Below are 25,807 nucleotides of genomic sequence, written 5' to 3'. Positions count from 1 at the left end.
GTGTGTGTTGTTGTTTTTTTGCTCTTCCCTTCGCACTTGAGAATGAAAGGCAGAGAGAGAGAGAAGAGGGGGAGAGAGGAGAGAGAGAGAGGGAGAAGAGAGAAAGAGAGGAGAGAGAAGAGAGAGAAAGAGAGAAGACAGAGAGGACAGAGAGGAAGAGAGAGAGAGAGAAAAGAGAGAAAGAATGAGAGAGAAGAGAAAGGAGAGAGAAGAGAGAGAGAAGAAGAAAGAGAAGAGATAGAAAGACAGAAGAGAGAGAGGGAGAGAGAAAAGACAGAGAAAGAGAGAAGGAGAGAGAAGAGAAAGGAGAGAGAGAAGAGAGAAAGAGAGAGATGAGACTGTTGAAATCTCTTCTCAAAAAAGAACGTCTGCTTTGGAAAGGAATGCATCCAAAATCAGGGAATTTCAAGATTAAAATTAAATTAAAAACTAATTTCGAGATTAAGTTTCAGGCAGGTTTGTCTCTTAAAGCCGAACGTTTGGCAGATGCCGGCAAGGAGGAGAGACTTTTGCAGAAGGAGGCAGCTCATCTCCTCTTCCAAGTTTTGAAGATGCCCACCTCAGTCCCTGCCAAAGAGCCTTTTGTGTTGTTGTGCTAGGATCAGCTCCTGGAACACACAATGGCCTTGTGTGTCTTGCAAAACGAGGAGTGCTGTGTTGCCTAGACAACCGCAAACTCCCACACATGCCTGTTTTATGTCGAAATACATCTTGCCATCACTCACACAACCATCATCTCTCTATCTATCTATCCCTCTATCAATTATCTCTGTCTGCTGTCTATCTATCTATCTATCTATCTATCTATCTATCTATCTATCTATCTATCTATCTATCTATCCTTTTATCTATCATCTGTCTATATCAATTCTCTTTCTTTGTCTCTGCTGCCTATCTATCTATCTATCTATCTATCTATCTATCTATCTATCTATCTATCTATCTATCTGCTGCCTATCTACATCTCTATTTACCTATTATCTCTCTGCCTTTATCTATCACTCTCTCTCTCTCTCTCTCTCTCTCTCTCTCTCTCTCTCCATCCATCCATCCATCCTATATCTCTACATCTACACCAGCCAGGCCCTGGAGCTGTAGTCCAAAAAGAGACTCGCCAAACGGTGCAGGGAACTGAGGCAGGCCCCGCCAGGGGAAAGCCAGCATTTCAGGCTTTTGCAGAGCAGCTGAAAAACCAGTCCTGTCCTTAAAAATGGCTTGTCATTTATCACGGTCTGTCAAACTCCGATCCAAACAACTTACTTAATGCAATTTGAAGACTCCTCTCCTGGGGGTGGTGGGGTGGTGGTGAGAGGCAGGAGTAGGAAAGCCATGCACACTCTCTAGCGCAGTTGTGAGATGCACACAGTCACAACCCCGGCATCCTGCTTCTCTTCTCTCCAGACAGTCAAGCTTGGGGAGAGAAAAAAAAAACACACAATCACAATCATAACTCTGTGGACCCATCTCCCACTGAGGAGAGGAATTGTGTTGGGGGGGCCCCATCAGGCCTGGCTGTCTATCGGATGGTGGGAGCCCCGATCTCCATCCAGTGCGCTAAAAAGGGACGCTAAAAAGGGACGCCGGGCAGGCTGTCTAAATGACTTTGCAGAAAAGAGCAGGGGGGAGGGGGGAGGAGGAGGAGGAGGAGGAAGAGAGGGAGGATGGTAGGAAGGAGAAGGAGAGGAGGAGGAGGAGGAGAAAAAAGGAGGAAGGAGGAGGAGGATGCAAGGAAGGGGAAGGAGGAGGAGGAGGAGGAGGAGGAAGGAAAGGGAGGGAGGGGAGAGGAAGAGGAAGAGAGAGGGGGAAGAAAGAGCGGAAAAGGAAGAGGAAGACCGTGGCACATCAAAGCCCACAGCAAGAACAAAAGCGCCAAGGAGTAACTCCGCCCACCACAGCATCCTTCCTTGTCCTTCCTTCCGTCTCTGCAGCCCTTCAGGGGCCGGTCAAGGCCAGGGGCCCTCCGTTTGCGACTCAAGGCAGACCCGGAGTTTGCAGTTATGGAGTCCTCCACTTACCTCCACAACTGGCATCAGAATTTCCCCTGCTAAGCAACGCTGGGGATTAAGTCAGGCGTGCCCCTTTTTTTACTATCAGCATCCAGAGAGACAGAAAAAGTCCCCAGATGTTGCACCGTCCATCCTAATTGTATGCATGTCTATAGCAATCTCTGAACGTCCTTCCCATTCAACAGGGTGCTTTGGGTTCCCCAGGGTTGTCTACTCTGTTCTCCACCTACTTTTTCAGGCCTGGTCTTCAGGTTCCATCCCATTCCGGAGTAGCTGAAGCCGTGGAGGAGTTGATTCCGTCTCGGTCCATCTGTCTGAGATGGGTTCCTTTCAATGAATCTCTTGTTTGATGGGTCTCTTACTCCATCAAATGGACACGAAACGGGCGAGAAACACAGCTTGTTTCCAAAGAAACATTGTTTGGTGCTCGTGGTGGAGCGTAAGATGGAGGAATTGTAGGAGGAGGTCAGGAGACCCCATCACAGAACCTTCTGTGGTGAGGATTCTCAGCTGTTCCATTTCTCAGAGTTGATCAAGCAAGACAGAAAAATAAGATGAAAGATTACCCAAGGGTGGCTCGGAGACGGTTCTGCTGAAGTGCTGCAGAATGTAGCGGAGGTGGAAGGCGAGGTTGGATGAAAAGATCTCAACGTTGGTCCGTAGGCATGGTGGCTGAGCGTGAGAAGCGTAATAAGAGGCTGTCAAAGGAACAGGGGATTAGTGATTAGAATATTCATACTCTATAATATGAAATAAGGATATTCAAAAGGAAGAAGGATAGGGACACCAGGAGAGGAGATGGAATATAAGAGGAGAACCTAGTTGGGGTTCTACTGTAAGGTTAGAATCTGATTGTGGTTGAGAAACACACTTATTTTGGACCTAGAACATTTACAAGACATTGGGTGAGAAGGTCAGCTGGCCAAAGATTGGAAAGCTGGTTGGGGTTCTACTGCAAGGTTAGAATCTGACTGTGATTGAGAAACTGGCTTATTCTGGACCTAGAGTTTTTACAACATGTTGGGTGAGAAGGTCATCTGGCCAAGGGTTGGAAAGCTGGTTGACCTTGATGCTGAGGGAAACATCACCCAAGCTTCCTCCTGTGTCCTACAGCCACCTTGAGATGTTTGGGTTCACGGACGTCTGTATCTAACCCAGTTCTCTGTCTGTCCTCAGGTCAGCTTCTCCTGTGCGAAGCCACCCTTGGATTTTAATAGCCATGTTTCGACTTGCCATGGAGATCTCTTCTTGTGCATCTTTGGGCCGAGACCATCGGCATCAGTTTTTGCAGAGACCTGCCCGCTGGTATGGATTCCCTCACCACCTTTTGTGGAGCTTTAGATATGGACCACAAACCAGGAGACTTGGGTTTCCAGCCAGCCTTGACTACTTGGAACTGTCCAACGGACAACGGCCCAACTTGTCCCATATCAAACGGTTGCGCAACATGGTGGACCTCTTGTGGGAAAGCCAGCAGACGCCGTCTTTCGCCCACGTGAAAGCCAGCCCTACGTTGACGGACAGGAGAGCCGTGTCCCAGACTTACTTGAAACGGAGGAAAAGGTATCTCCGAGCAAATAGCAAGCCAACGTTGGAAACTGAGGTCATCGTATGGGGATCCACCAGCCCGTTGGAAGCTCTGGAGACCAGCACCATCCCTGGGATTTACAGTGGTCCTGCCACCTCGGTTTTGGAAAGGGTGACCAACAGTATGACAACCACCACCACTATCACTACCACCACAGCGGCTTCTACAACCGTACAGTTCAAAGGACTTGGCACAGGGTTCGGGGCACCTAAGAACCAGCCCATCAGCACGCTGCTGCCCCCTTCCACATCTAGGGGTAGCAGAAAAAAAGCTCCACCACCATCGCCACCTAAAATACCAGGAGACACTTCAGGTAGGTGTCCTTATCTTCTCGGTGCCTTCACAGATGTTCTTGGTGTCTTCTTGGATGTTCTGAGCTAGGAGGTCACTTGGTAGGCAGATATGACATGGGTGGGGGTGTCCGTTCTACCTCTGATGGGACCAATGGTGCCTCAGATCTGTCTTTGAGGTTTGAAGAGGTCAAATGGGGCCCAAGAACTTCTTAAGAGGCCATCTGCTTCCTTTAATGTCCACCTCAAGTTTGGGCCACACCTCTTCAGCTGATATCCCTGGATCGTCTCCTCCAGAAAGTTGTTAGGCAAAGTCCCCAATCTCCTCAGATGTTGGCCATCACGTCAGTAATCCAGTTCTTTTCCAGACAGTGATTTGATGTGACTTTTCTTTTTAAGTTTCCGAAGAGACACTTTTGTGAGTAAATCTGTATTACGCTCTCCACCTTGGGACTTTTGTCCAGGGAGAGCAACTCCGTAGGTTTCAGTTTTCAATGTTGTTGGTTTGTCGATTTTGTTTTCTTTCTCTGCCTGGTTTCTTTTTTGGGTGAGTTTGTCCAAACTGTCAATTTCAGTTTCATTCTCTGGATTGTTGATTGTTTCTTGTTGTTCCTTTGTCTGTCAATTTCAGTTTCCCACGGTATCTTGTTTGCAAACTATGTCCATTCCGGCTCCTTCAAATTGGTGTCGTTCCTGTGCTACTTTGATATTCAAACAGAGATCTGTTGTTGGTCAAACTTTACCGTTCCCCCCCCCCTTCCCTGTCTGCCCCTAATTTTAAATTCCCCTAGAGAATCCCCTAAGATAAAAGCCTTTGGGTCATGTTTGCAAATACAGCCATTCATTTAGTGACCGCTTAAACTTACAACGGCAGTGAAAAACTGACTTGTAACCATCTTTCAAACTTATGATCGTTGCACATCTCCACGGCCACGTGATCAAAATTCAGACCTGACGTCTGACTCATACTTATGACAGTCGCACTGTCCTGGGATCACGTGATCCCCTTTTGTGACCAAGCCAATGGGGAAGACAGATTCACTTAACGACCGTGTTACTTACACAACAGCCGCAGTGATTCAGATAACAACGGTGGCAGGAAAGGTTTTAAAATGGGGCAACTTAACAACTGTCTGGGTTAGCGACGTGAATTCGGGGCTCCACTGTGGTCGTAAGGCGAGGAGTACTTTAAAAAAATAAAGGAGGCAGTCGAGTGGGTTTTTTTGGCTAATTAGCCCAAGGGAAGCAGCAGCTCTCCTTTCTAAGGCTGATGGAAAGTTCGGTTCATGTACAATTTAGATAATTTTAATCCCAAATAAGAAGGGAAGGGTTTGCCCCCATTTCTAATAGCTTCTGCTGTGTAATCCTCCCGTTCTTCGCCGATCAGGGCTCCACCATTTGGCAGCCTTTCAAATTTTCAGCCCTGTCGCAAAATCCAGACCCCGAATCGAATCGGAGTGAAAAAAAAAAAACACCTTTATTTTTTTTAAAAAATATATATTTTTCTTTTGCCCACCCAGCAAGTCTCAAACGGTCTGTGTTTTAAGACGTCCCCCTTGGGAAAAAAAATATTTTCGCCAGCTTAGAAAAAAAAAAAAAAGCTTAAAGTTAAAAAAAAAAACTGATATTTTTTTTGGCGCCATCTTCAAGAAGATATTCAGGCCAGGAACGATTGTGGAAGTCTGACTGATCCCTGTTTTTTATCTGAGGGGTTGCTGGGGATTTAAAGGGATTTTAGCCATCACGTCGGTGAATCAGCCGGGCGTCGGAGTAATGGAAATTCGGCAGGGAAAACGGGATGGTTTTCTGGCCGATATCTTTGGCTCGGGGGGGGGGGAAGGAGAGGGAAGTGAATCCCCCCCCTTAGTTTGAATTTTTTTGGCCATTTCAATACGGAGGAGAATGGATCCATTTAATGACGGTGGTGTTTGCTTTACAACCGCTGTATTCGCCTTAAAAAGGTCGTAAAAGCGGGCACAGTGACTCGCTTAATGGCCAGCATGACTTACAGCTGCACTTCCTGGCTCACTTAACGGTCGTAAAGTCGAGGACTGGCTATACTGCATCGTTCCCAATTCCCCCTCTTGAGAAAAAACTTGGGAGAATGTTGGGTTTCTTCCCTTGGGTACCAAACCTTTGGTTGCCCCTGGCAACGCACATGGATGCCCATTGCAAGGGTGGCTGGTTCCACCCACACGGATCCTGGCAGTGAAAACGGCTGCGTAATTGTTTGAGCTTTGTGAAATCCAGCGGCCTTTTTCTGTAGCTGCGAGGTGGGGGGATGCTCTTCCCAGGAAGGGAACAGAATATTTCCTAACAGAATAACGGGGACCTCGGAGGTCTTCTAGTCCAGCCCCCTGCTCAGGCAGATGCTAGCTAGACCATTTCAGACAAATGGCTGTCTAGTCTCTTCCTAAAAACATCCAGTGTTAGAATATCTTCCTCCTCCTCCTCGAAAATCCCCTTTCCCTTCCAACACTGATGATGTTCCCTAGTTGGATCATGAAACGTCTGCAAGAAAACAGCCAAGCTCAGAGAGCTACAGGGATGCTCACAGTCCCCTGCTTTTCCCAAAGTTGCTTCTCTCATGGTTTCTGTGCCCAACCCTCGCACTCAGCACCTCCTGTGCTGGCCTGCCATCTTTTTTCCTTGGCCAAAGTCCGGGCTAATTGCTGCCTTGCCCTCCAGTTCTGCTCTGAGCAGAAGTTAATCCTGCCGTTCAATAATAACAATGTCTGACAGATGCCAGGCCCAGCGGAGGAGGAGACCAGCACGGCTGGCAACATCTGCCCAAACAGATGTCAAGTGACCGTTCAAGTGACTGCTCTTAATTGCCGGGGTTCAGCTTGGCCTTCCGCACCCCGTAACTTCAGAAGGAGGGGGCAGGAGCTCTTGGCCGGCTGGGAAGGAGTGGCCTTCATTTGTTCAAGCAAAGTAGGCCTTCATCTATCCTGTTGTTAGGATCCGTCCATCCATCTATCCATCCATCCATCCATCCTTCCATCCCACCGTTTTCAAAAAGGGTGGACCTTCCATCTCTGGAGTCTTTCAAGATGGTGGACATCCACCTCGCATGGATGGCTGACTTTGTTTTTCTGCACACCAGAGAAGGTCAGACCCCCGTCATCTTCTCTTCCCACCCTACAACGCCGTGATTTGTTGGTTTCTCTTGACGCTGCCCAAGATCACCTTTGCTGCTTCAGTAGTTGCATCACACAGCTAGTTGTCGCCACCAAGCTGGCCCACCCAACCGGAAAGCCAGCGTGCCTCCTAAGAAGGACCTCCATCTCTGCTTTTCTGAGGATCACCAAAGGGCCTTCACACCACCCGTTGAGAAGACTTCAGGAAACAAAGTCACCTAGATCACCTTTGCGAGCTCCTTCCAGTTGTGCGTACGGCTGTGTTTGTACCTTTGTGCACCTTCCTGTGGAATCCATTAGGAGAAAAGTAATTAACAATTTCTTCTGCTGAGCGAGCAGAAGGTTTTCTGTCATTTTTATTCCTCTGCTATGGATTTCTGGCGTTACGTTTTCCATCTCCAACGCGGTGGGGAAGGGAAGGACTGTTCAGCACGAGCCACAGGACAGAAATATTCTTATTAATAAAAGCAGCAAGGAGTCATCTCCACCTCTTTTAAGGTATGGGGAACAACCTTGCTTGGGGCTATCTGCCTTCTCTGGCTGGGCTGATCGGAGTCAGCAGAAGTCATGTGTTTCTGCTAACCGCCATCACCGTTGCTCACAAAATTTGCTGAGATCAGGGACCGAGCAAGGGGACAACAGATCTAACAGCAAGGTCCATGAAGGATGGTCTTCTTCTGATGTTCTGCTGATGAGAAGTCTTCTTCTCATAGTTCAGGTGGAACGTCACCTTGGTCCGGCACGTCTACTGGACTGTTGAGTGACCAGCAAATTACTTTCTGTTTGGGTTGAGCTTCTCTCCAGCTTCTTCTGCAAAAGAATCCAGAGGATTTCATAGAATCCTACAGTTGGAAGGAAGCTTAGAAGTTATTTGGTTCAACCATCTTGATTGATAACAGAATAACAGGCAAGCTTCTATTATTGGAGAATAATTGGAGATTATCCTCTCCTCTCTTCTCTTCTCCTCTCTTCTCTTCTCTTCTCTCCTGTCCTGTCCTGTCCTATCCTATCCTAAGTCAAATTTAACTTTAAAATGCAGCCTTACACTTCTCAAACAAATAGATGCTCCAGATACCATGCAGCATCCCGGCTAGCGCATTTTAATATCACAAAGGGCAGATTTAAGGAAATTGCGTAATAAAAGCCAGCGAAAGCGTTCAATGGCCTTCTCCAGATAAGTCCACCTTTTACAGAGACTCTCTCGGTTTAATTATAGCCGTTCTTTTTTGACGCATCCGTGAGTTTTATTCTTATTTTCTCCTCTTCAGTCCAGCCATCCTCTGTACTGTAAAATTCCCCGCGTTTGTCTGGAGAGCTGGTAAAATGTCGCAGATCCGATCAGGAAGGCCATCGTGGATCTAATTCCCAATAAATGCAGGCGTAATTTTCATTAATTATGTCATCAGTGTTTGGGTTTCGAGAGCTCCTTAGTTATTTATCTCTAGCTGGTCAGCAACTGTAATAAAACTTGATTGATTGAGCCGGATTGTTGGCTGAATATTAAATCCTGAATCGCAACGAACAGGGATATCTTCAAGAGCAGCTGCCAGGGAACAAAATCTCTCCTTTTTCACCAGTTTTCTTAATTTTTTCTTTGGGTTCCTTTTTTTTTTTGCCTAATCCTTCTGCATTTTTATGTTCTGGAGATCGGGGCCTGGAGGCTGGCTGTGTGTTGGCCCTTTGTGCCAACTGAGCTTGGCGCAAGTGTGTTGCTCAACAACCCTGTCGGGGAGCAGATGGCCTGGAGAGAAAGCACGTTGGTGACTCACGCCATCCATGCTTTGCTTCAGAAGAAGTTGGCTTGTCTTCAACGTGGTGGATCAACTGTCCATCTTCTCCCTGGGTTCAGTCGGAAGGGTCCTTAGAGGTCTTCTAGTCCAACCCCCTGCTCAAGCAGGAGACCCTCTACTCTTCTGGAGCACCCACAACTTCTGGAGGGAAGCCGTTCCACTAATAAATTGTTTTCATTGTTGGGAAATTTCTCCTTAGTTCAGGCGCTTGGCCACTGGATCATACTTACGATAGGGGAAAGTCAGATTCACTCAGCAACTGTGTTCCTAACTTAACAACTGCAGGGGTTCACTTAACATGGGTGGTCCGAACATCATAAAATGGGGCAAAGCTCACAACAATTGTCTCATTGTCTTGAGGACATTTTGTCTTCAGTTATTTAAGTGGCGTCTCTCCGCCTTTGCTGGAATATTTGACAGCTTTGACCCATAAATGGTGAAACATTTATTCTCTTTTTCCTCCTGATTTACACAACACGTCTGGTTTTTTGCAAGCCTGCATGAATCAAGCTGTTGTGGCTCGGATACTGTCTCCTTTGGTGTGATTTTGCCCAAGGCCTTCGGCTTGCCTGCTAATTAACCCCTAATTAAGCAGGCTGATCCATCACTAAGCCTTTCTCACCTAATGGATTTCGTGATTATCCACCCTCCAACACCAGAATTTCTGTGGTTTGAACCGGCCATAAATAAAGTTATTTCTGTCAGTGCAGTTTTTAAACCCCACCATCCAAGCCAAGAATTATTTTTTTAAAAAAAATAAATAAAGGCCTCTTTTGCATGCCGGCTTGCAAAGGTCAACAGTGATCTGGACACTGCAAGGTGCAAACTCCTTTCCATTCAAAATCTGCATCTTGGTTGACTTATTACAGGGTAGCCCTCAAATTACGACCTCAACGGAGCCCAAAGTTTTCGTCGCTAAGTGAGACATTGGTCAAGTGAGTTTTGCTGCGTTTTACAGCCTCTTTTTCACAGTTGTTAAGTGAATCTGGCTTCCCCATTGGCTTTGCTTGTCGGAAGGCCGCAAAAGGGGGTCACGTGACTGCGACCGTCGTAAATACGAGTCAGTTCTCAAGCGTCTGAATTTCGATCACGTGACCCTGGGGGGATGCTGCAACCACAGTCGTAAGTGTGAAAAACGATCCTAAGTCACATCTTCCTTTGAACGGTCACTAAATGAACGGTTGTAAGATGAGGATTAACTGTAATTCCAAGAATTCAACCAGAGTTTCTTCCTTAAGTGATGGTTAGCCTTGAAGTGAAGTCTATTGAATAGGGGGTTGGGCTAGAGGACCTCCAAGGTCCCTTCCAACTCTGATATTCTTTCTCTTATCCACTACTCCTTGATTCTTTTAAAGTGCCCATAATCTTTCTTTCCTGAAAAAAGGGGAAAGGATTATTCTACACACACACACACACACACACACACACACACACACACACACACACACACGGGCTGTTTTTAAGAGGGGAAGAAGAGGCCACGGGCGAAATAGCCCTGAAATCTCCCATTATTTTTATAGCCCTGTCAGTTTGATATAGGAACCCAGCAGGCAGCAGGCTGGAGGCGAAGGAGAAATAATGAAATAAAATGAAGCCGAGGAAGTTTCAGAAGGATTGGAGAAAAGAAAATAAAAGCAAAAGGAGGAGAACTAATATATATTGCCCCAAGGAGGCTCTGAAAATAGGGGCCTTGGTGGACACAAGAGCCTGGACTTGAAGAGTGACCAATGTGATGGAAGACTTTTAGCCTAGGGTCGATTAAATCACGGGTCCTTGTGTGCTCTCTGAGCTTGGCGGTTTTCTTGCAGACGTCTCATGACCCAGCTAGGTAACATCATCAGTGCTAGGAGGGGGGAGTGTGGCAGCAGGAGGAGGAGGACGACTGTAAGATCCATGGTGCTCTCTGAGCTGGGTAGTTTTCTTACTTTTTCCTTCCTCTCTTTCTCCTTCCCTTTCTTCCTCCCCTCCCCTTTTTTTCTTTCCCCTCCCCTTCAATTCCCTTTCCATTCCTTCTTCCCTTCCTTCTGTACCTTCCTCTGCTTCCTTCCTTCCCTCCCTCCCTCTTCCTTCCTTTTCTTTCCTCCCTTCCATCTCTTTCCTGTATTTTCCTCCCTCCCTCCCTCCCTCCCTCCCTCCTTCCTCCCATCCATCCATCCATCCATCCATCCATCCATCCATATTTTTTGACCCTGCCACTGTCCTTTATTTTCCCCTGGTCTTGATTCTGCCCTGGCTGAGGGAAAGCTTTTGCTCAGTGGGAAAAACAGATGTAAAAGTGGGAGGGGGGAACCAGGCCTGCAAATGACCCCTAGCCCGAGATGCCTGGCTGGTAGAGGACAGCCTGTCCCCCCCCCTTGCCTGGCATCGGACAGAGGCCTTTGCAGGCACCACGGCCAACTTGGCTGCTGAGCCTGTCCTGGTGTTCAATTAAAGTAATAAAGAAAAGCGAATTCTCCACTCATCAGTCCTGGCTGGCCTCAAAAACCGTCGCTAAGAGGGAAGCAGAGCCGAGAAGCCAAAAATGTGGCCAGAGGAAGGAGCAGCTGCTCCTCGGGGAAGGCCTGACCCCTCTGCGGCCACCTATGGCGCTCTGCTGCCCTCGGCCCAGCTGGTCACAAGGAGGCCAAACGGGAGAGGATTCCTCTTCTTGCGCCGAGTTCTAATCTGCCCTGAAAGGCTTCTAAACGGCCAGTTAGCCCGGCGTCTCCTAGGAATGCAAGGCGGGAGGCAGCTGCCAAGCCACATTAGGCACCTCTGTCTCGGAGTCGGACCAGCTGGGAACCGGTGATTGTGGCCCTTTCCCTGGGCAGAGAGAGTGTAGGTAGGTGGGTAGAGATGGATGGATGGTAGGGAGATGTGTGTGTGTGTGAGAGAGAGAGGGATGGATGGCTGGATGGATGATAGATAGATAGATAGATAGATAGATAGATAGATAGATAGATAGATAGATAGACAGACAGATAAGCTTCTCTCCTTGATTAGTTTCCATCCGCTGCTTCTTGTCCTGCCTTCAGGTGCTTTGGAGAATAAGTTGACCCTCTGCCTCTATAGGTCCTTTCAGACTGGACTTCACAGCTTGTCCTTCATGCCCACTCCGTCTCTCCGTCCCTCTGCCGCTTTCTTGAAGGACTCTTCTCCTTACCCAGAGCCCTTCCCACTGCACCGTTGAATAGTTCCTTCAACAAAACAACCCGAAGGACAGCAAAGATTATAATCATGGGCCAGGAAGCTTGGCAGCAGCTGCTGGTGTGACTCACACCCACACAAAGGTGCCCTTGGCTTTGTGTGCGGGATCTGTGGACAGGGAGGGTGTCCTCGAACCTGCAAGGGGCCCTTCTCAAAAAAGATGGTGTGGTGTTTGGTGAGGACCTCCTGAGCTTAGGATTCATTTCTTGATTTGAGAGTCACTGGTTTCATTCTGGAAGGAGGACAAATGTTGGACATCTTTAGCCTGGAAGAGAGAAGACTTCAGGGAGATGTGACAGATGTGTCTGAAGGATGTCATGGAAAGGTTGAACAAAATTGTTTGGAGACGCTCCAGAAGATAGGAGAGGAAAGAAAGAACAAGGAGACAGATGTTGGTTGAGCTTCGGGAAAGGGTTCCTCTTGAGAAGACCTGTTCAACTGGGGTGGATTCTTCTTTGCTTGAGGAGCTTCAGCAGAGGCTGGAGAGTTGTTCTCAAGGGATGTCTTCAGGGTAGATTCTTTACACAGAGCAGGAAGGTGGATTAGATGTTCTCCCAAGTATCTCCTGACTCTTCTAGCATGTTGTTATAATCCAGGGATCTCCAAACCTGGCCACTTTAAGACTGGTGGACTTCCAGAATTCCTCAGGGGAATTCTGGGAGTGGAAGTCCATCAGTCTTAAAAGTGGTCAAGTTTTGGAGTCTCCTACTATAATCTGCACGATTGGGAAGCTCAACACTCAAAAATAAGTCTCAAAGAATTGTCCTTTCTGTTGTTCCCTTTTGCAGTGGTGAATCTAAGGAGGACAGATGTTTCTGAGCAGATGCTGTCCCTATCGCATAAAACATGTAAGCCCAGCTAAACCATCTGGGGCCCCATCATTGTGTTCCAGAACATGCGGAGTTCAAACCCAGACATTTTCATGAATCAGCTTCTGATATTCTTCATCGGAGGACGGTTCTAGCCTTTCCGTAGAAACCTGACCTTGGTGATTACGCACACCTCTCTTGGCCAGAAAATTGGCACAAGAGCATAGAATGCTAGGCCTAGAAGGAACCTTGGAGGTCTTCTAGTCCAGCCCCATGCTCAAGCAGGAGACTAGACCATCAAACCCTCCCCCAAGGACCAGCATCAGAAGGAGGCTTTCCTTCCTTCCTTCCTTCCTTCCTTCCTTCCTTCCTTCCTTCCTTCCTTCCTTCCTTCCTTCCTTCCTTCCTTCCCTCCCTCCCTCCCTCCCTCCCTCCCTCCTTCCCTCCCTCAGCATGAGAAGATCACCCAGTCAATGGAGGAAATTGCAGGGCAGAGCAGGATAACAGAAGAGTGGGCGTCCCGTGATCTTTGGAGGAAAAAATTCTAGCCCGCTGAAGTGGCTGGTTTCCCACCTGGAAATCCGAGCGGCCGACTCTCTCCCTGAGCTCCAGATTGCGACAATCGGCTGCATGAACACCGCAGCAAAGTGGAGCGCCCTTGAACTGAATGGGGCTTAATGAACATAAACAACCATTGCCGGTGATCTCTTCGGCTGCAAAGGAAGGGGAAAGTTGACAGGGTAATAACAGCCTCTGTCATGACACCTCCGCCCCGGGGGAGCTGGAAGGGTGGTCCTCGGCTCTCCCTCGAGGCTGGCGGGGGCCACAACAGGCAGCCTTTCTCCCCCCTGGCCCGGGATCGCTTCCCTGGGACTGAATTGGGACTGTTTTACCCCTCCAGGCTGCTGCAGGGAGGGAAGGAAGGAAGGAAGGAAGGAAGGAAGGAAGGAAGGAAGGAAGGAAGGAAGGAAGGAAGGAAGGAAGGAAGGAAGGGAGAGAAAGGGGAGGGAGGGAGGGAGGGAGGAAGAAAGGAAGGAAGAAAGGAAGGAAAAGAGAAAGACAGGGAGGAAGGACAGAAAGGAAGGGAGGGGGGGAGAAAGAGAAGTGGGAAAGAGAGGGAGGGAGGGAGAAAGAAAGAAAGGAGGGAGGGAGAAAAAGAGGAGAAGCCTGCATTTTGGAGGCTGGTAATTGTGTCATTATCAAAATGGCTCATAATAAACCAAACGCAAGGTAATGTGCACTAGAAAGAGTCAGAAGCCAATGTTATTTTTTTCTTATTTTTTTCCCCCCATCCTGCACCCTCCTTCTCCTCCTCCCCCTTCTAATCTTCTTCTTTGCATTTTATATTGTAAGGAACCTTAATAAAAATTTAAGCAAAACGTTGCTTTTCAAAAAGGGGGGCGCGCGCGTGAGTGGACGTCTCTCCTGCGACACATCCCTGTCGTCAGATCGCCCTCGACGTACGACCACATTTGAGCCCCCAGAGTTTCTGTTGCTAAGCGAGATAGCTGTGGACTTTTGCCTCATTTTACGATTTTTCTTGCCACAGTTGTTAAGCAAAACACTGCAGCTGGTCATTAAGCGAATCCGGCCTCCCTCACTGACTTTGCTGCTCAGAAGGTCGCAAAAGGAGATCACGTGACTCTGGGACACTGCAACCGTCATAAGTACGAGTCAGTTGCCACGTGTGTGAATGTTGAACCTTTGACCTTGGAGGTGCTGCAATGACTGTGTGGAAAACAGCCCTAAGTCATTTGTTTCACAGCCGTTGTAACTTCAAATGGCCACTAAACAAACTTCCTATAAATGCATTTATTTCTCCGTGTTGCATGCATAATTGGGGTCATCGTCATTACACACAGGCACGCTATAGAAAATGGCATTTTAAAAACACTTTTGGGCACATTTGCAAGGGCCTTCACAGAGATTGGGGTTAAAAACTCTATAAAAGAGAGGAGGCTGGGTGCAAAAACTTAAAAATTGGAAAACAGGGTGGGTTCCTGGGGGTTATTTTGGAAGAAATGGAAACCTCGCAGACCGGAGCCTTGTGCCGTAATGCAGACATGAAAGTAAATTGGATTTATATTGATCGGTGCTTTGTTGCTCTTTTCAAGAAACATGTATTCTTTAGCTGGGCCGACACGATGGGGGCCTTGTTTCCCGCGAGGGTCACTAATTTCTCCGCAACCCGGATCGGTGTGCTCCAAACTTGCTTATTTTTATTTGAGTTTTATCTGGAAAAGCCGAGATTTCCTGAGGCATTTTAGCCCCAGGAAAAAAAACAATTGCGGTGTTGGTGGTTCTGAGAGAAACTGACCGGTCCTTAATCAGTAAAAATTAGGAGATGATGTGAACGTGGAATTTGAATTTGATGTGAAATTGATGGACTTGGCAGAGAGAGAGATAGATAGATAGAGAGAGAGAGAGAGAGAGAGGGAGGGAGAGAGGGAGGGAGAGAGAGAGAGGGAGGGAGGGAGAGGGAGGGAGGGAGGGAGGGAGGGAGGGAGAGGGAGGGAGAGAGAAAGAGAGAGAGAGAGAGAGAGAGAGAGAGAGAGAGAGAGAGAGAGAGAGAGAGAGAGAGAGAGAGAGAAATGGACTTCTTGGTTTAGAGACTATAATATGACTAAATTTCAGGCTGTTGTGACATTTCTTTACCGGATAAAAAGAAGAATCAACTCCGGGACTGAGGATTAGATGGGATTTGAATAGAGCAATGCTGCCGCCTTTGAAAGATAAGGTTATTTACTTCGGACAGGTTGCCGGTTATTTAAAGACGCAATTGAGAGAGGAATATTTTATGAGGGCTGGTTTTTAGAAGGCTGGCCGTTAGTATTTTAAGATACTTTATAGAGTGATGTTATTTGTGTAAACTTAAGAGGTGGTTGTATTGTTAATAGCTCTAAAGCTATTGATAAATGTAATAAATAGGTCTGCAAGCTCAGAGAGCAACCAGGAGCCCACAACCACCCTCCTCCCTCCTCTTCTTCTACCTTTCTTTCTCCTCCTCCTCCTCCTCCTCCTCCTCCTCCTCCTCCTCCTCCTCCTCCTCCTCCTCCTCCTCCTCCTCCTCCTCCTCTCCTTCCTTCCTTCCTTCCTTCCTTCCTTCCTTCCTTCCTTCCTTCCCTTTCTCCTTTTCCACTTCTCCTTTCTCTTCCTCCTCCTCCTTCCCTCCACAAAGCCCCACTCCCTTCTAGCACTGATCCTGTTTCCTAGTTGAGTCATGAAACGTCTGCAAGGAGACCCCCCCCACCTGGCTCCGCCCTCCGCCTCTTGATTCCTCTGAATGTTTTTGAGGTTCCCTTACTGGCTGATCCTCGGACCCCGAGGGGCTTTGGCCGGGGGGGGGGCTCAGAGTTTGGGGCTGGAGGGAGGCCCCGAGCGACGCCCAGAATCCCCGCCTCTCTGCCCCCCCCCATCTTCAGCTTTTCTCCTCTTTCCCCAGGTCTGGCGCTCCATCAGATCATCACCATCACCGTCTCGCTCATCATGGTGATTGCCGCGCTGATCACGACCCTCGTCTTAAAAAATTGGTAAGGAGATGTGACCCCCCCCCACTGTGGCTTGGGTTGTGTTGGGGGGGGGGCGACGGCCACAATTCTCAAACCGACAACCCATTTGGGAATTACAGGTGGTCCTCGGCTTACAACCAGCAAATTTTGGTCCTCTCTTCATCGCCTTTCTCTTTGAAATCCTTCTTAAACATCCAGCATGGAAAAGCCACCTGAAATAGTATTTACACCCCCTGGGAAGTGTCTCTGCAAACAATTTTCTCCCTTTCCCCGTTAGGGAACTTCAGCGGAAAGAAAGGGAAGGCCCGAGCTGGTTTTAAAATTTTAAAATTTTCCTTCTGAGTTTTGAGTCCTTGGTCCTGTATTTGACCCTGACGATTTAAGAGAGCCGATTTAAGAGAGCCGCACGGCACGAGAGCAGTCTACCTGTTCCTTTTCGAATTGGAAATGCAGGCCATTTTTACTCATCCTCGGAAGACCCAGCCAGGGGTTCGCCAGCTGTGTTGTGAACTGCCAGGAGTTTTGCAAGCTGGATTGCCAAAGTTTTTCATATAGAGAACATACGTTCTAGGTTCTATGCAAAATATTTTTTTCTATGCAAAATATCCTTTTGTGCAAAATATTCCTCTGTGCAAAATATTCTTCTATGCAAAATATTTTTTCTACGCAAAGAAATCTTCCATGCAAAATATTCTTTCATGCAAAATGTTCTTGTATGCAAAATATTCTTCTCTGCAAAACCTTTTTTCTATGCACAATCATCTTCAGCTCTTCAACGCTTCTCCGTTTCTCCTTCAGTGGGCTGTGCAAAGAGGACTTTTTTCAGCTCCAATCAGGACTGCAAACCCTTGGCTGTAATCACACACAGAAACATGCAAACACACAGGGCACCAACAATTGGAAGGAAAGGGCAGGATAATTTGCGTCGCCCGGTCTGATTTGGGAAGAACCCAACAAAGATGACCAAATTCATTTCTCGGAGAAGATGGTCTTAGAAGGGGGGTGAGGACCACATCCAGAGTTCACGCCGGGTAGCCTCTATCCACCGGCTTGGACCTCTTTGCCTGCTTCCCTCTCTGTTGCAAGCTCTCATCTGGCTTAATTAGTTTCCTTTTCTTCTCGTGGATCGGCTCCTGCGTGGCGTAAACTAGGTTATATCTTAGCTCCAGGCTTTTCTGCCGTCACCTCGTTTCCTAGTGAATTCAACCTACTTTGAGATCAGCTCGCCTCATTTTCATATTAAGGCAGAACCCCTGGGACATGATAGCCAGGACTGGAGATGGGGGAGAGAAGGAGGAGGAGGAAGAAGAGAGAAGGTTGCTGCCTTTGGAAGCTGCTTTACAAGATCTCGTTGGTCTCCTTGTTTGCTCCTCAAATGCTCCAGATCTGGAGCAGGCGAGGATGGAGATCCCTAGGGCTGGTTGAGAAGGTCTCATAAAACGTAAAAGCCTGCTGAGATCCAGGTACCACAAACCAAGCAGGACCTTCTCAGAAGGTTAGACCCACCACCGTTGGACCTTTCAGGAAGAGTTGTAAAGACATGGGTTTCCCGTAACTGTCTTCTGAGGTTGAGGAACCTCAAATACTCAGTGCCTACTTGAGGTTCCTTTTCTGCTTGAGGAACCATCAACAGGACTTGGAAGTTGGAGCTGAGGTGGAAAAAGTCAATGGTAGACCTTTACCAATTCAAAGTCGGTTGGTTGAGAAGGCTCCAGGCTCCTCCCTCCAGGGGGAGGAGGAGAAGGGAGATTGCTGGATCAGCTGTACGTCTGAATTATCTCCTGGGTTTTTTGTCTTTCAGCTGTTTATAGATGGAAATTGTAACTGCTAATTTAAAAAAATAAAATCCATTTTTTTTCTCTGAACTGTTCAAGCACAGATACTGTTCTATTATATTGAATTTCTCGTCTCTCGTCATCCTATTTCCAACCAGTTAAAAAAACACAAAAAAACCTCCACATCACTCATTTATCTATTTTCTCCCCCAAAAGTACATATTTTTCTCTGTGAGTTCATGATTCCCCTTCAAGACGAGCTTCAGATCTCTCCGGCAGCTCCTAATAGTTGCGACTTTCTGTCATCTCCACCTTTGAGTTACACAAATCAACCTCAAAATGATTTGGCTGCAAATTAAAGTCAAGCTAACCGAGGAGAAAGGAAACAAGAAGTTTAATCTCATTTCGTTTTAAGGCAAACTAGAATAAAATAGAATAGAATAGAATTAGAATAGAGTAGAATTAGAATAGAGTAGAATTAGAATAGAATAGAATAGAATAGAATAGAATAGAATAGAATAGAATAGAATAGAATAGAATAGAATAGAATAGGAATAAATGAATAGAATGGAATGGAATGGAATAGAGTAGAGTAGAGTAGAGTAGAGTAGAGTAGAGTAGAGTAGAATAGAATAGAATAGAGCTGTAAGGGACCTTGGAGATCTTCTAGTCCATCCCCCTGCTCAAGAAGGAGGACCTATACCATCTAAGATAGATGATTATCTAGTCTCTTCTTAAAAATCTCCAGTGATGAAACGCCCACGATTTCTGGAGGCAACTAAATGAGGCCGTATCATCATTTGTGAGTATTTAACGTAGGTCATAGAATTATAGAGCTGGATGGGACCTCAGAGGTCTTCTAGTCCATCCCCCTGCTCGAGCCGGAGACCCTGTGCCATTCTGGGCAAATGGCCGTCCATCTTTTCTTGAAAATCTCAACTGAAGGAGCACCTCCAGAGTTGCACAGATGTTAAAATTCATCTCCGTAGTCCAAAATCTGGGAGGGGGGTCACATGCCAGGTGTGTGTGGGAGGGGGCTCCATCTGTCGAGGAGGAATTCCCCCCCCCCCCAAGAACACAAGGACAATGGAAAACAAAGGGAGAAGACAATCCCCTGCCCCATGCAGGGGAGAAGTGTCTGAGTTTGTGACAAATTGGGCGATGTGTCACGCATCCTAAATGATCTCAACAAGCACAGTGTTAAACTTGGTGTCGTTGCTTACACGGACACGGTACTTAGCGTCAGTAATTTCCCCTTAATTACAACAGCCATCGTTGGAAATTCGAGATCGGATTATGGAAGATAAATAAATACATGCATAAAATAGACCCGGAGCCCAGTGATCTGGCTTCGTGGCGAGCACTTCTTTCTCAGGTACTAAAAAGCGATAATTAAATTTGGAATTGCAGGTAATTGCCATCTCTCAGGCACGCCAGGACCAGTTTGGCATTTGTGTTACTTTTCTTATGAATTATTTACAGCTTTTAAATCCCACCTTTCTTATTCCCCCCCCCCCCCGCGGAGCGCTGGAGAAGAACAGACGGGCTCACAACTCTGCCGAGCACAAAATCGCAGAGGATGTGACTTTGTGCTGAACGAGGCTGAGCCGGTTGCACAGATGCTCCGTCACAAAGCCGTTGGCCTCTTTCCTTCAAATCAAACCAGCATTCATAGAATGGTGGCTTCTCGCCAGCTGTCGCTTGACCCGTTTGTCGGCATAAGTTGAAGAACCCTGCTTGAGCAGGGGGTTGGACTAGATACTAGAAGACCTCCAAGATCCCTTCCAACTCTGTTGTCCTGTAAGGGCCTCCGACTTGAGCAGGGGGTCGGACTAGAAGTCCAGATGTTGTTCAACTGGTCTCTTCTCTTCCCCTTCCAGCTGTGCGCAGAGGGGGAACGCCCGTCGGAACGGCCACCAGCGGAAAATTAAACAGCAGGAAGAGAGTTGCCAAAACTTGACGGACTTTACTCCAGCCAGAGTGCCCAGCAATCTGGACATCTTCACGGCCTACAACGAAACCCTCCAGTGTTCGCACGAGTGCGTGAGGACGCCCGTCCCGATGTACGCCGAGGAGACGATACTCTCGCCGGGAGACTATAAGACCTCCTTCAACGGAAATAGGTGAGAGCTGTGGCTGATGGGTCCGGTGCCATGAGGGATTCTTGAGTTGGGCTATTCCCACCCAGAATAAATTGCGTTCGGATGAAATGTTGTCTCAGGCAGGTGTGAATTCCACAGGAGCAATGAAGGACAAAGTTCAGATATTTTGTGTGTGAGAAAGAGGTTGAAGACAGCTCCTCCTTGACTGTCTCTGGAATACGGAAAGTCTTTGACTTACCCCAGTTCATTTAGTGACGGTGTGAAAAACGATCCTGTCCCTTTTTTTCAGTGCCGTTGTAACCTTGAAACGGTCGCTAAACGGACTGTTGTAAGTTGAGAACCATGTGTGGTTTGATTGCAGCTACTGTGAATCTGAGGCAGCTTTTTCCCCTTGCATGATAGGAAAGGAAAAAAAAATAAATTCTTCTCAGCCAAGTTTGCAATTCCCCTTTTTTGTCTGCCGTGCAGAGGTTCCTCCTCGGACCGCCATCTAATCCCTGTGGCCTTCGTATCGGAGAAATGGTTTGAGATATCGTGTTGACCGGCCAAATGCTGTTTTTATCTTCCTGGGGGGGCAGCCGGACGCCGTGCAGCCGTTCCATGGTAAGTCCCTTCTCTAGCAGTTTTAAGTGGTTGTTTTTTTAAAAAAATATTCTAGAGGTCCTGACGGATCTGATGAACCTTCTCTCACTGGATGTGTCCTGTGAGAAACTCTCAAGTCCTTCTAGAGGCGTTGATTATTCTACCTTCTCAAGAACTTTATGAGATGTCCCACAGGGGCTTTTCCCAAAAGGCCACTGGACTTCCTTGCCTTCAGCCTTGAAAACGCTTCGCTTCTCATCCAAAAAGCTTCTTCAGAACTGGCAAGGGGGCCCCCCAATGGAAGGCCTGCAAGGTTAGATCCCTGAGGAGGTCCCTCTAAATGAGTTTGAAGAGTTGACCCAAACCTGATGGGCAGAACTTGCCTCCAGAAGATGTGGGTGCTCCATCACTGGAGGTCTTCAAGAAGAGATTGGACGGCCATTTGTCCACAATAGTCTAGGGTTTCCTGCTTAAGCAAAAAGTTGGACTAGATGGCCTCTAAGGTCCCTTCTAGCTCTATGATTCTGAGATAAGATAAAGGATGGATGGATGGTGGATGGAAGGTTGGATGGACGGATGGTTGGATGGAACAGCTGGCCTCCTGGAGTTGTGGGTGCTCCATTACTGGAGGTTTTCAAGAAGAGACTGGACAGACATTTCTCTGAAATGGTACGGGCAGTGGGTTGGACTAGAAGACCTCTGAAGTCCCTTCCAGACCTAGGATTCTATGATTCCTTCCCCTATCTAGTTCTTACCAATTCCCATCCTGCCTTTACTGTAGTTTGTGTCCTCCTCTTAACAGAATGACAGAAAAACATAGTCAGAAGGGACTATGGAGGTCTTCTAGTCCAGCCCCCTGCTCAAGCAAGAGACTCTTCTTCCTTCCCTTTCCATTAAAATCCCACCCCACCCCCAGTTTAACCCCCACGGAGGCCAGCCCGTGCATCACCCCCAAAGCTTTACCTCCATGTTAATTGATTAAACATTTCTTTCTCTCTCTCTTTACAAAATATATATATATATTTTCACCCCAAATGAAAAAAAAACAAAACACCCCTCTGAATAGGAACGGAGAATGGGCAGAAAATAACCCCCTTGAATAATAGCTGGGCGAGATTTGTCTCCTGCGTAAACAGCAATTAACAGGGGGAAAATGTAATTAAAATTGTAATTAAGGCTTCACAATGGCAAAGGAAATGTCTTCGAGCGTGGTGGTGGATTCTTTGTAGATCTATGGGTCACGTTGATCCCGTTTTGCAGCCAGGTAAGGAGGTTTTCTCGGAGGGACCCCAGCAAGAAGTTAGGCATTCATCAAACATGGAACAACAGAGTTGGAAGGCAACCCAGAGATCTTCTAGTCCAGCCCCTTTTTGAAGCAGGAGACCTTGTTTTGAATATGGATCTCAGAGTACAGCATAACAGGGTTGGAAGGGACCTCGGAGGTCTTCTAGTCTGACCCCCCTGCTCGAGCAGGAGACCCTATGTCATTCTGAACAAATGGATGTCCAGGCTCTTCTGGAAAGCCTCCAGGGATGGAGCCCCCACAACTTCTGGTGGCAAGGAGTTCCACTGAAAGATGCCAACTTTGTAAAATATTTAAGAAAGAAGAGGGACAATAAAATTGAAGTGAAGTGAAGGTCTAAGATTATTCATATATTCTTTATTTTTAATCTTCCTTCCTTCCTTCCTTCCTTCCTTCCTTCCTTCCTTCCTTCCTTCCTTCCTTCCTTCCTTCCTTCCTTCCTTCCTTTTCGTTCATTCTCATTCATTCTTTCTTTTCTCCTTCCTTCCATCCTTCCTTCCTCCCTCCCTCCCTCCCTCTTCTCTTTCTTTCTCTTCCTCTTTCTTTATTATATGAAAAATCTACAGTAAATGCATATAAATTCACATTTAAAATTAAATCATCAGATTATTTTTATCATGCAGATGGGATGTAAGCGTACTGGGCAGGTGTTCTGATTTCTTTAACAGATTTTAATTGCACTTTAATTGTATTTTAATCGGCTCTGCAAATGTTTACGTTTCATTACCGCCGATTGCCTTCTCCGGATACCATTGGTAGGAGAGATGGGCATCTGTTAAATAAATTCCACCACGGCCGAGGTCTGCCTCGTGCACACACGGCGGCCAACTTTGACCCCAGAAATGAATTAAAAGCCTAAATCTGCTTTTTCTCTATTGTTTTGGTTCTCTGTGTTACCGTGCGTTTGACGTTTGATAGCAATAAAATGGTGAACTTTGGAGCGTTTGCTAATTATTCTGTCCAGGAGACCATTTTTATCCTCTGTTGTTCCCTCTGCACGCTTTTTTAATTTCCTTTTTTCCCCACCCATAAATAAAATGGCTTAAAAGCTCTCCAGATGACGGCAGGCGCTCCTCGACTTACGACTACGACTCAGCCCAAAATGTCCGTTGCTAAGCAAGACGGTCGTTAAGTGAGTTTTGCCCCCGTTTTACGACTTCCCTGGCCACGGTTCTTAAGGGAATCGCTGCGGTTGTTAAGGGAGTCACACGGCTGTTAAGTGGATCTGGCTTCCCCCGCGGGCTTTGCTTGTCACCAAAGGGGATCACGTGACCCCCCCGGGGAGATGCTGCAACCGTCGTGGGTCCACGCCAGTTGCTGAGCCTCTAAATTGGGATCGCGTGGTCAGGGGGACCCTGCAGGGGTCGTTGAGTGTGAGAAACAGCCCTACGGCCCTTGCCTCAGTGCCGCTGTCACTTCGAAAGGTCGTACGTCGAGGAGCACTTGCACAGCTTTGCATGATACAGATGCATTTCCAGAAACAATTTAAAAAGTGCATATATCACATTTTCTTTTTTTCCTTTCCTTTCCTTTCCCTTCCCCTTCCACTTACCTTTTCTTCTCAACAGGATTCCATTGGTGAACCTGTAAAAAAAACAACCAAACATTAAAATGAAGAGGAAGATCTAGAGCGAACATTTGTGCTTTACTGATGGAAGACTGAAAGCAGTGAAATATATTTTTATATTTATACCTATATATAAATATAAATATGTTAGCCCCGCCCTGCAATTTTCGCACTATTTTTCACACACACGAGAGACGGACGGGGAGAGACTCGCACGCCGAAGGGAGCAAATGGAGGGAACCGGGCTCCGCACGTGGACGTCACTTGGGAAGGCCGGAAGGACCACCAACTTTTCTGAAACTGTGCCAATTACAACCATTATGTGCCATAATGGGGGGGGGGGAAAGGGGCAAACTCGGAAAAAAAATCCAATTTAAGGACACATCAAAAATCTTAGGAAGGGTGAGGGCTGCGTCTTCTCGTAAAGTCAGTATTTCTGGTTACTATATATATATAATATATATATATATATATATATATATATATATATATATATATATATATATATATATATATATATATATATTAAAAAAGCCGCAAACACATTTTGTATTGTAGCAAACTTTTGGGGAAAAAAGCGATCTTAAATGTTTGGGGTCTTTTTTAAACTAAGAAATGATTTATTTGAATTATGTGATTTTTTTCCTTGAACAGAGTCGATTCCCGGACATAAATAAATCCGTGTTTTTTACTCTGGAAATGTAGTTTCAACCGAGCCATTAATGTCCATCTGGCTGGTTCCTAAAAAAAAACCCGTGTCCAGTGAGGATCTGGGCCCCGTGGTGTCGCTTTCTCTAAACAATCCGGGTTGATTGTGGTTTGTTGGAGATCACATTCACGGCTGCATCGCAGCGCCTCGAAAGCAGCACTGTTTTTCAGACATGCAGTTCAACACAGCACTGGCTGAAATGTGAATTTTTCTCCCCCCCCCCCCAAGAAAATAATACCTAAATCAAGGCGCAGGGCCCAGCAGACCACCAGAGACAAGAAAAATCAAAGCACAGGAAGAAAAAAAACAAAACCCAAATATGTGATCCTAAAGACAGCTCAGGAAAATAACCTCCAAACAAACCAGGATCGCCCAGAAAAATTCAAACCAGGAATAAGGCAGAGTTTTTATTCTGCGGGAATCAAGGGGAAAATTTTAGCAGATCAAAATGTGGATGCTCCGTTTCAGAAATTTATCCCCTCTCCTGGAGAAAGAGTCTCAAACATTTTTTAAAAAAAATCTTTTTGTTTGTTTGTTTTTTTTAGAAATTTTGGTAAAAGAAGACCAGAATCTCCTTTTCGGGAAAATAAGGGCTGAGCCTGAGGACTTAGCGACCTCAGTATGGCCGTCACTAAACGAGTCCATCTGCCTCCCTTCTCCCTATATTTTTAACACTGTGGCTTTTGTCCCTTCTTGTTTTTAATCTATTTAAATTTAAAATCAATTTTATCGATTTCAGATGCTGGGTTCCCTCCCGTCTCCTCCTTTTTTCCCCCCATTAAATGTTTCTAAGCTCCTTTATCGATGGAATTGTTGCTTTTAATTTTTGTAAGCTGCCTCAGGCAGTTGGGAGAAAAAAACACTTGAGGGTGATTTATTTCCCTAAATAAAGACATTATACAAGCCAAATCCTCTGCAATGTTGAGAAGGGAGCTTTGCGTTTTCTCTTGGCGTGTGAAGTAGCTCTGGGGTCTCCAGACGATTGTCTGGACCCACAAAAGTTTAAAAATAAAATCAGTTTTCCATTTAAAAAAAAATCAGGCTTCTGAAACAGAGGTCAACTACCATCCAACTTGGTGGATAATGGGAATTTGAATCTAATACAGGTTGCATTGTTAGTATCTCTGAACATCTGCAGGAAAACCACCAACCTCAGCACCAAGGACCCCACAATTGTCCTCCTTCTCCTCTTCCTCCTCCTCTCCTCCTCCTCTCCTCCTCCTCCTCCTCCCCTTTGCAACCCAATCCCTTCTAGCACTGATTATATAATCTAGTTGGGTCATGAAACGTCTGCAAGAAAACAACCAAATTCACAGAGAGGGAGAGAATAAAAGATTTCTGCAAATGTGTCTATTTTGCAGATACGGTGCAAACTGTCATAAAGTTTGCTAGAACTTTATAGCTCACGATGTTCACCAGCCATCTGTAGCTATGTGTGTTGTTGGCACCCA

At 46.6% G+C, this 25,807-nt stretch overlaps 2 protein-coding genes across 3 annotated transcripts in view; one reads left to right on the top strand and one right to left on the bottom strand.

Moving 5' to 3' along the window:
• The window catches only part of AJAP1 (adherens junctions associated protein 1), a 32,874-nt gene extending 8,865 nt beyond the window's left edge, over positions 1 to 24,009 (top strand). Inside the window, exons 2-6 of one of the 2 annotated variants that reach the window (XM_039367382.1) lie at positions 3,183 to 3,907; positions 16,252 to 16,339; positions 19,974 to 20,216; positions 20,664 to 20,798; positions 23,649 to 24,009. In XM_039367382.1, the coding sequence (XP_039223316.1) occupies positions 3,183 to 3,907; positions 16,252 to 16,339; positions 19,974 to 20,216; positions 20,664 to 20,736 (1,129 nt within the window). In that variant the 3' untranslated portion in view covers positions 20,737 to 20,798; positions 23,649 to 24,009. Of the gene's footprint in view, positions 1 to 3,182; positions 3,908 to 16,251; positions 16,340 to 16,437; positions 18,551 to 19,973; positions 20,217 to 20,663; positions 20,799 to 23,648 lie in introns of those variants that run through there. The other variant, XM_039367383.1, reaches the window with a different exon arrangement.
• The window catches only part of NPHP4 (nephrocystin 4), a 124,794-nt gene that overhangs the window by 14,919 nt on the left and 84,068 nt on the right, over positions 1 to 25,807 (bottom strand). The window contains exons 34-36 of the transcript XR_005559678.1: positions 23,633 to 23,664; positions 2,237 to 2,704; positions 1,261 to 1,410 (exon numbers count right to left, since the gene is read on the bottom strand). The gene's annotated coding sequence lies outside the window, so the exon portion shown is untranslated. The remainder of the gene's footprint in view (positions 1 to 1,260; positions 1,411 to 2,236; positions 2,705 to 23,632; positions 23,665 to 25,807) is intronic.

Source organism: Crotalus tigris, unplaced genomic scaffold (assembly GCF_016545835.1).
Source record: "Crotalus tigris isolate CLP2741 ecotype Arizona unplaced genomic scaffold, ASM1654583v1 scf7180000020588.15403103151:6194809, whole genome shotgun sequence".
Taxonomy (NCBI): Eukaryota; Metazoa; Chordata; class Lepidosauria; order Squamata; family Viperidae; genus Crotalus; species Crotalus tigris.
The sequence above is the reverse complement of the archived record's forward strand: the minus strand, read 5'-3'. Positions and strand labels throughout refer to the sequence as shown.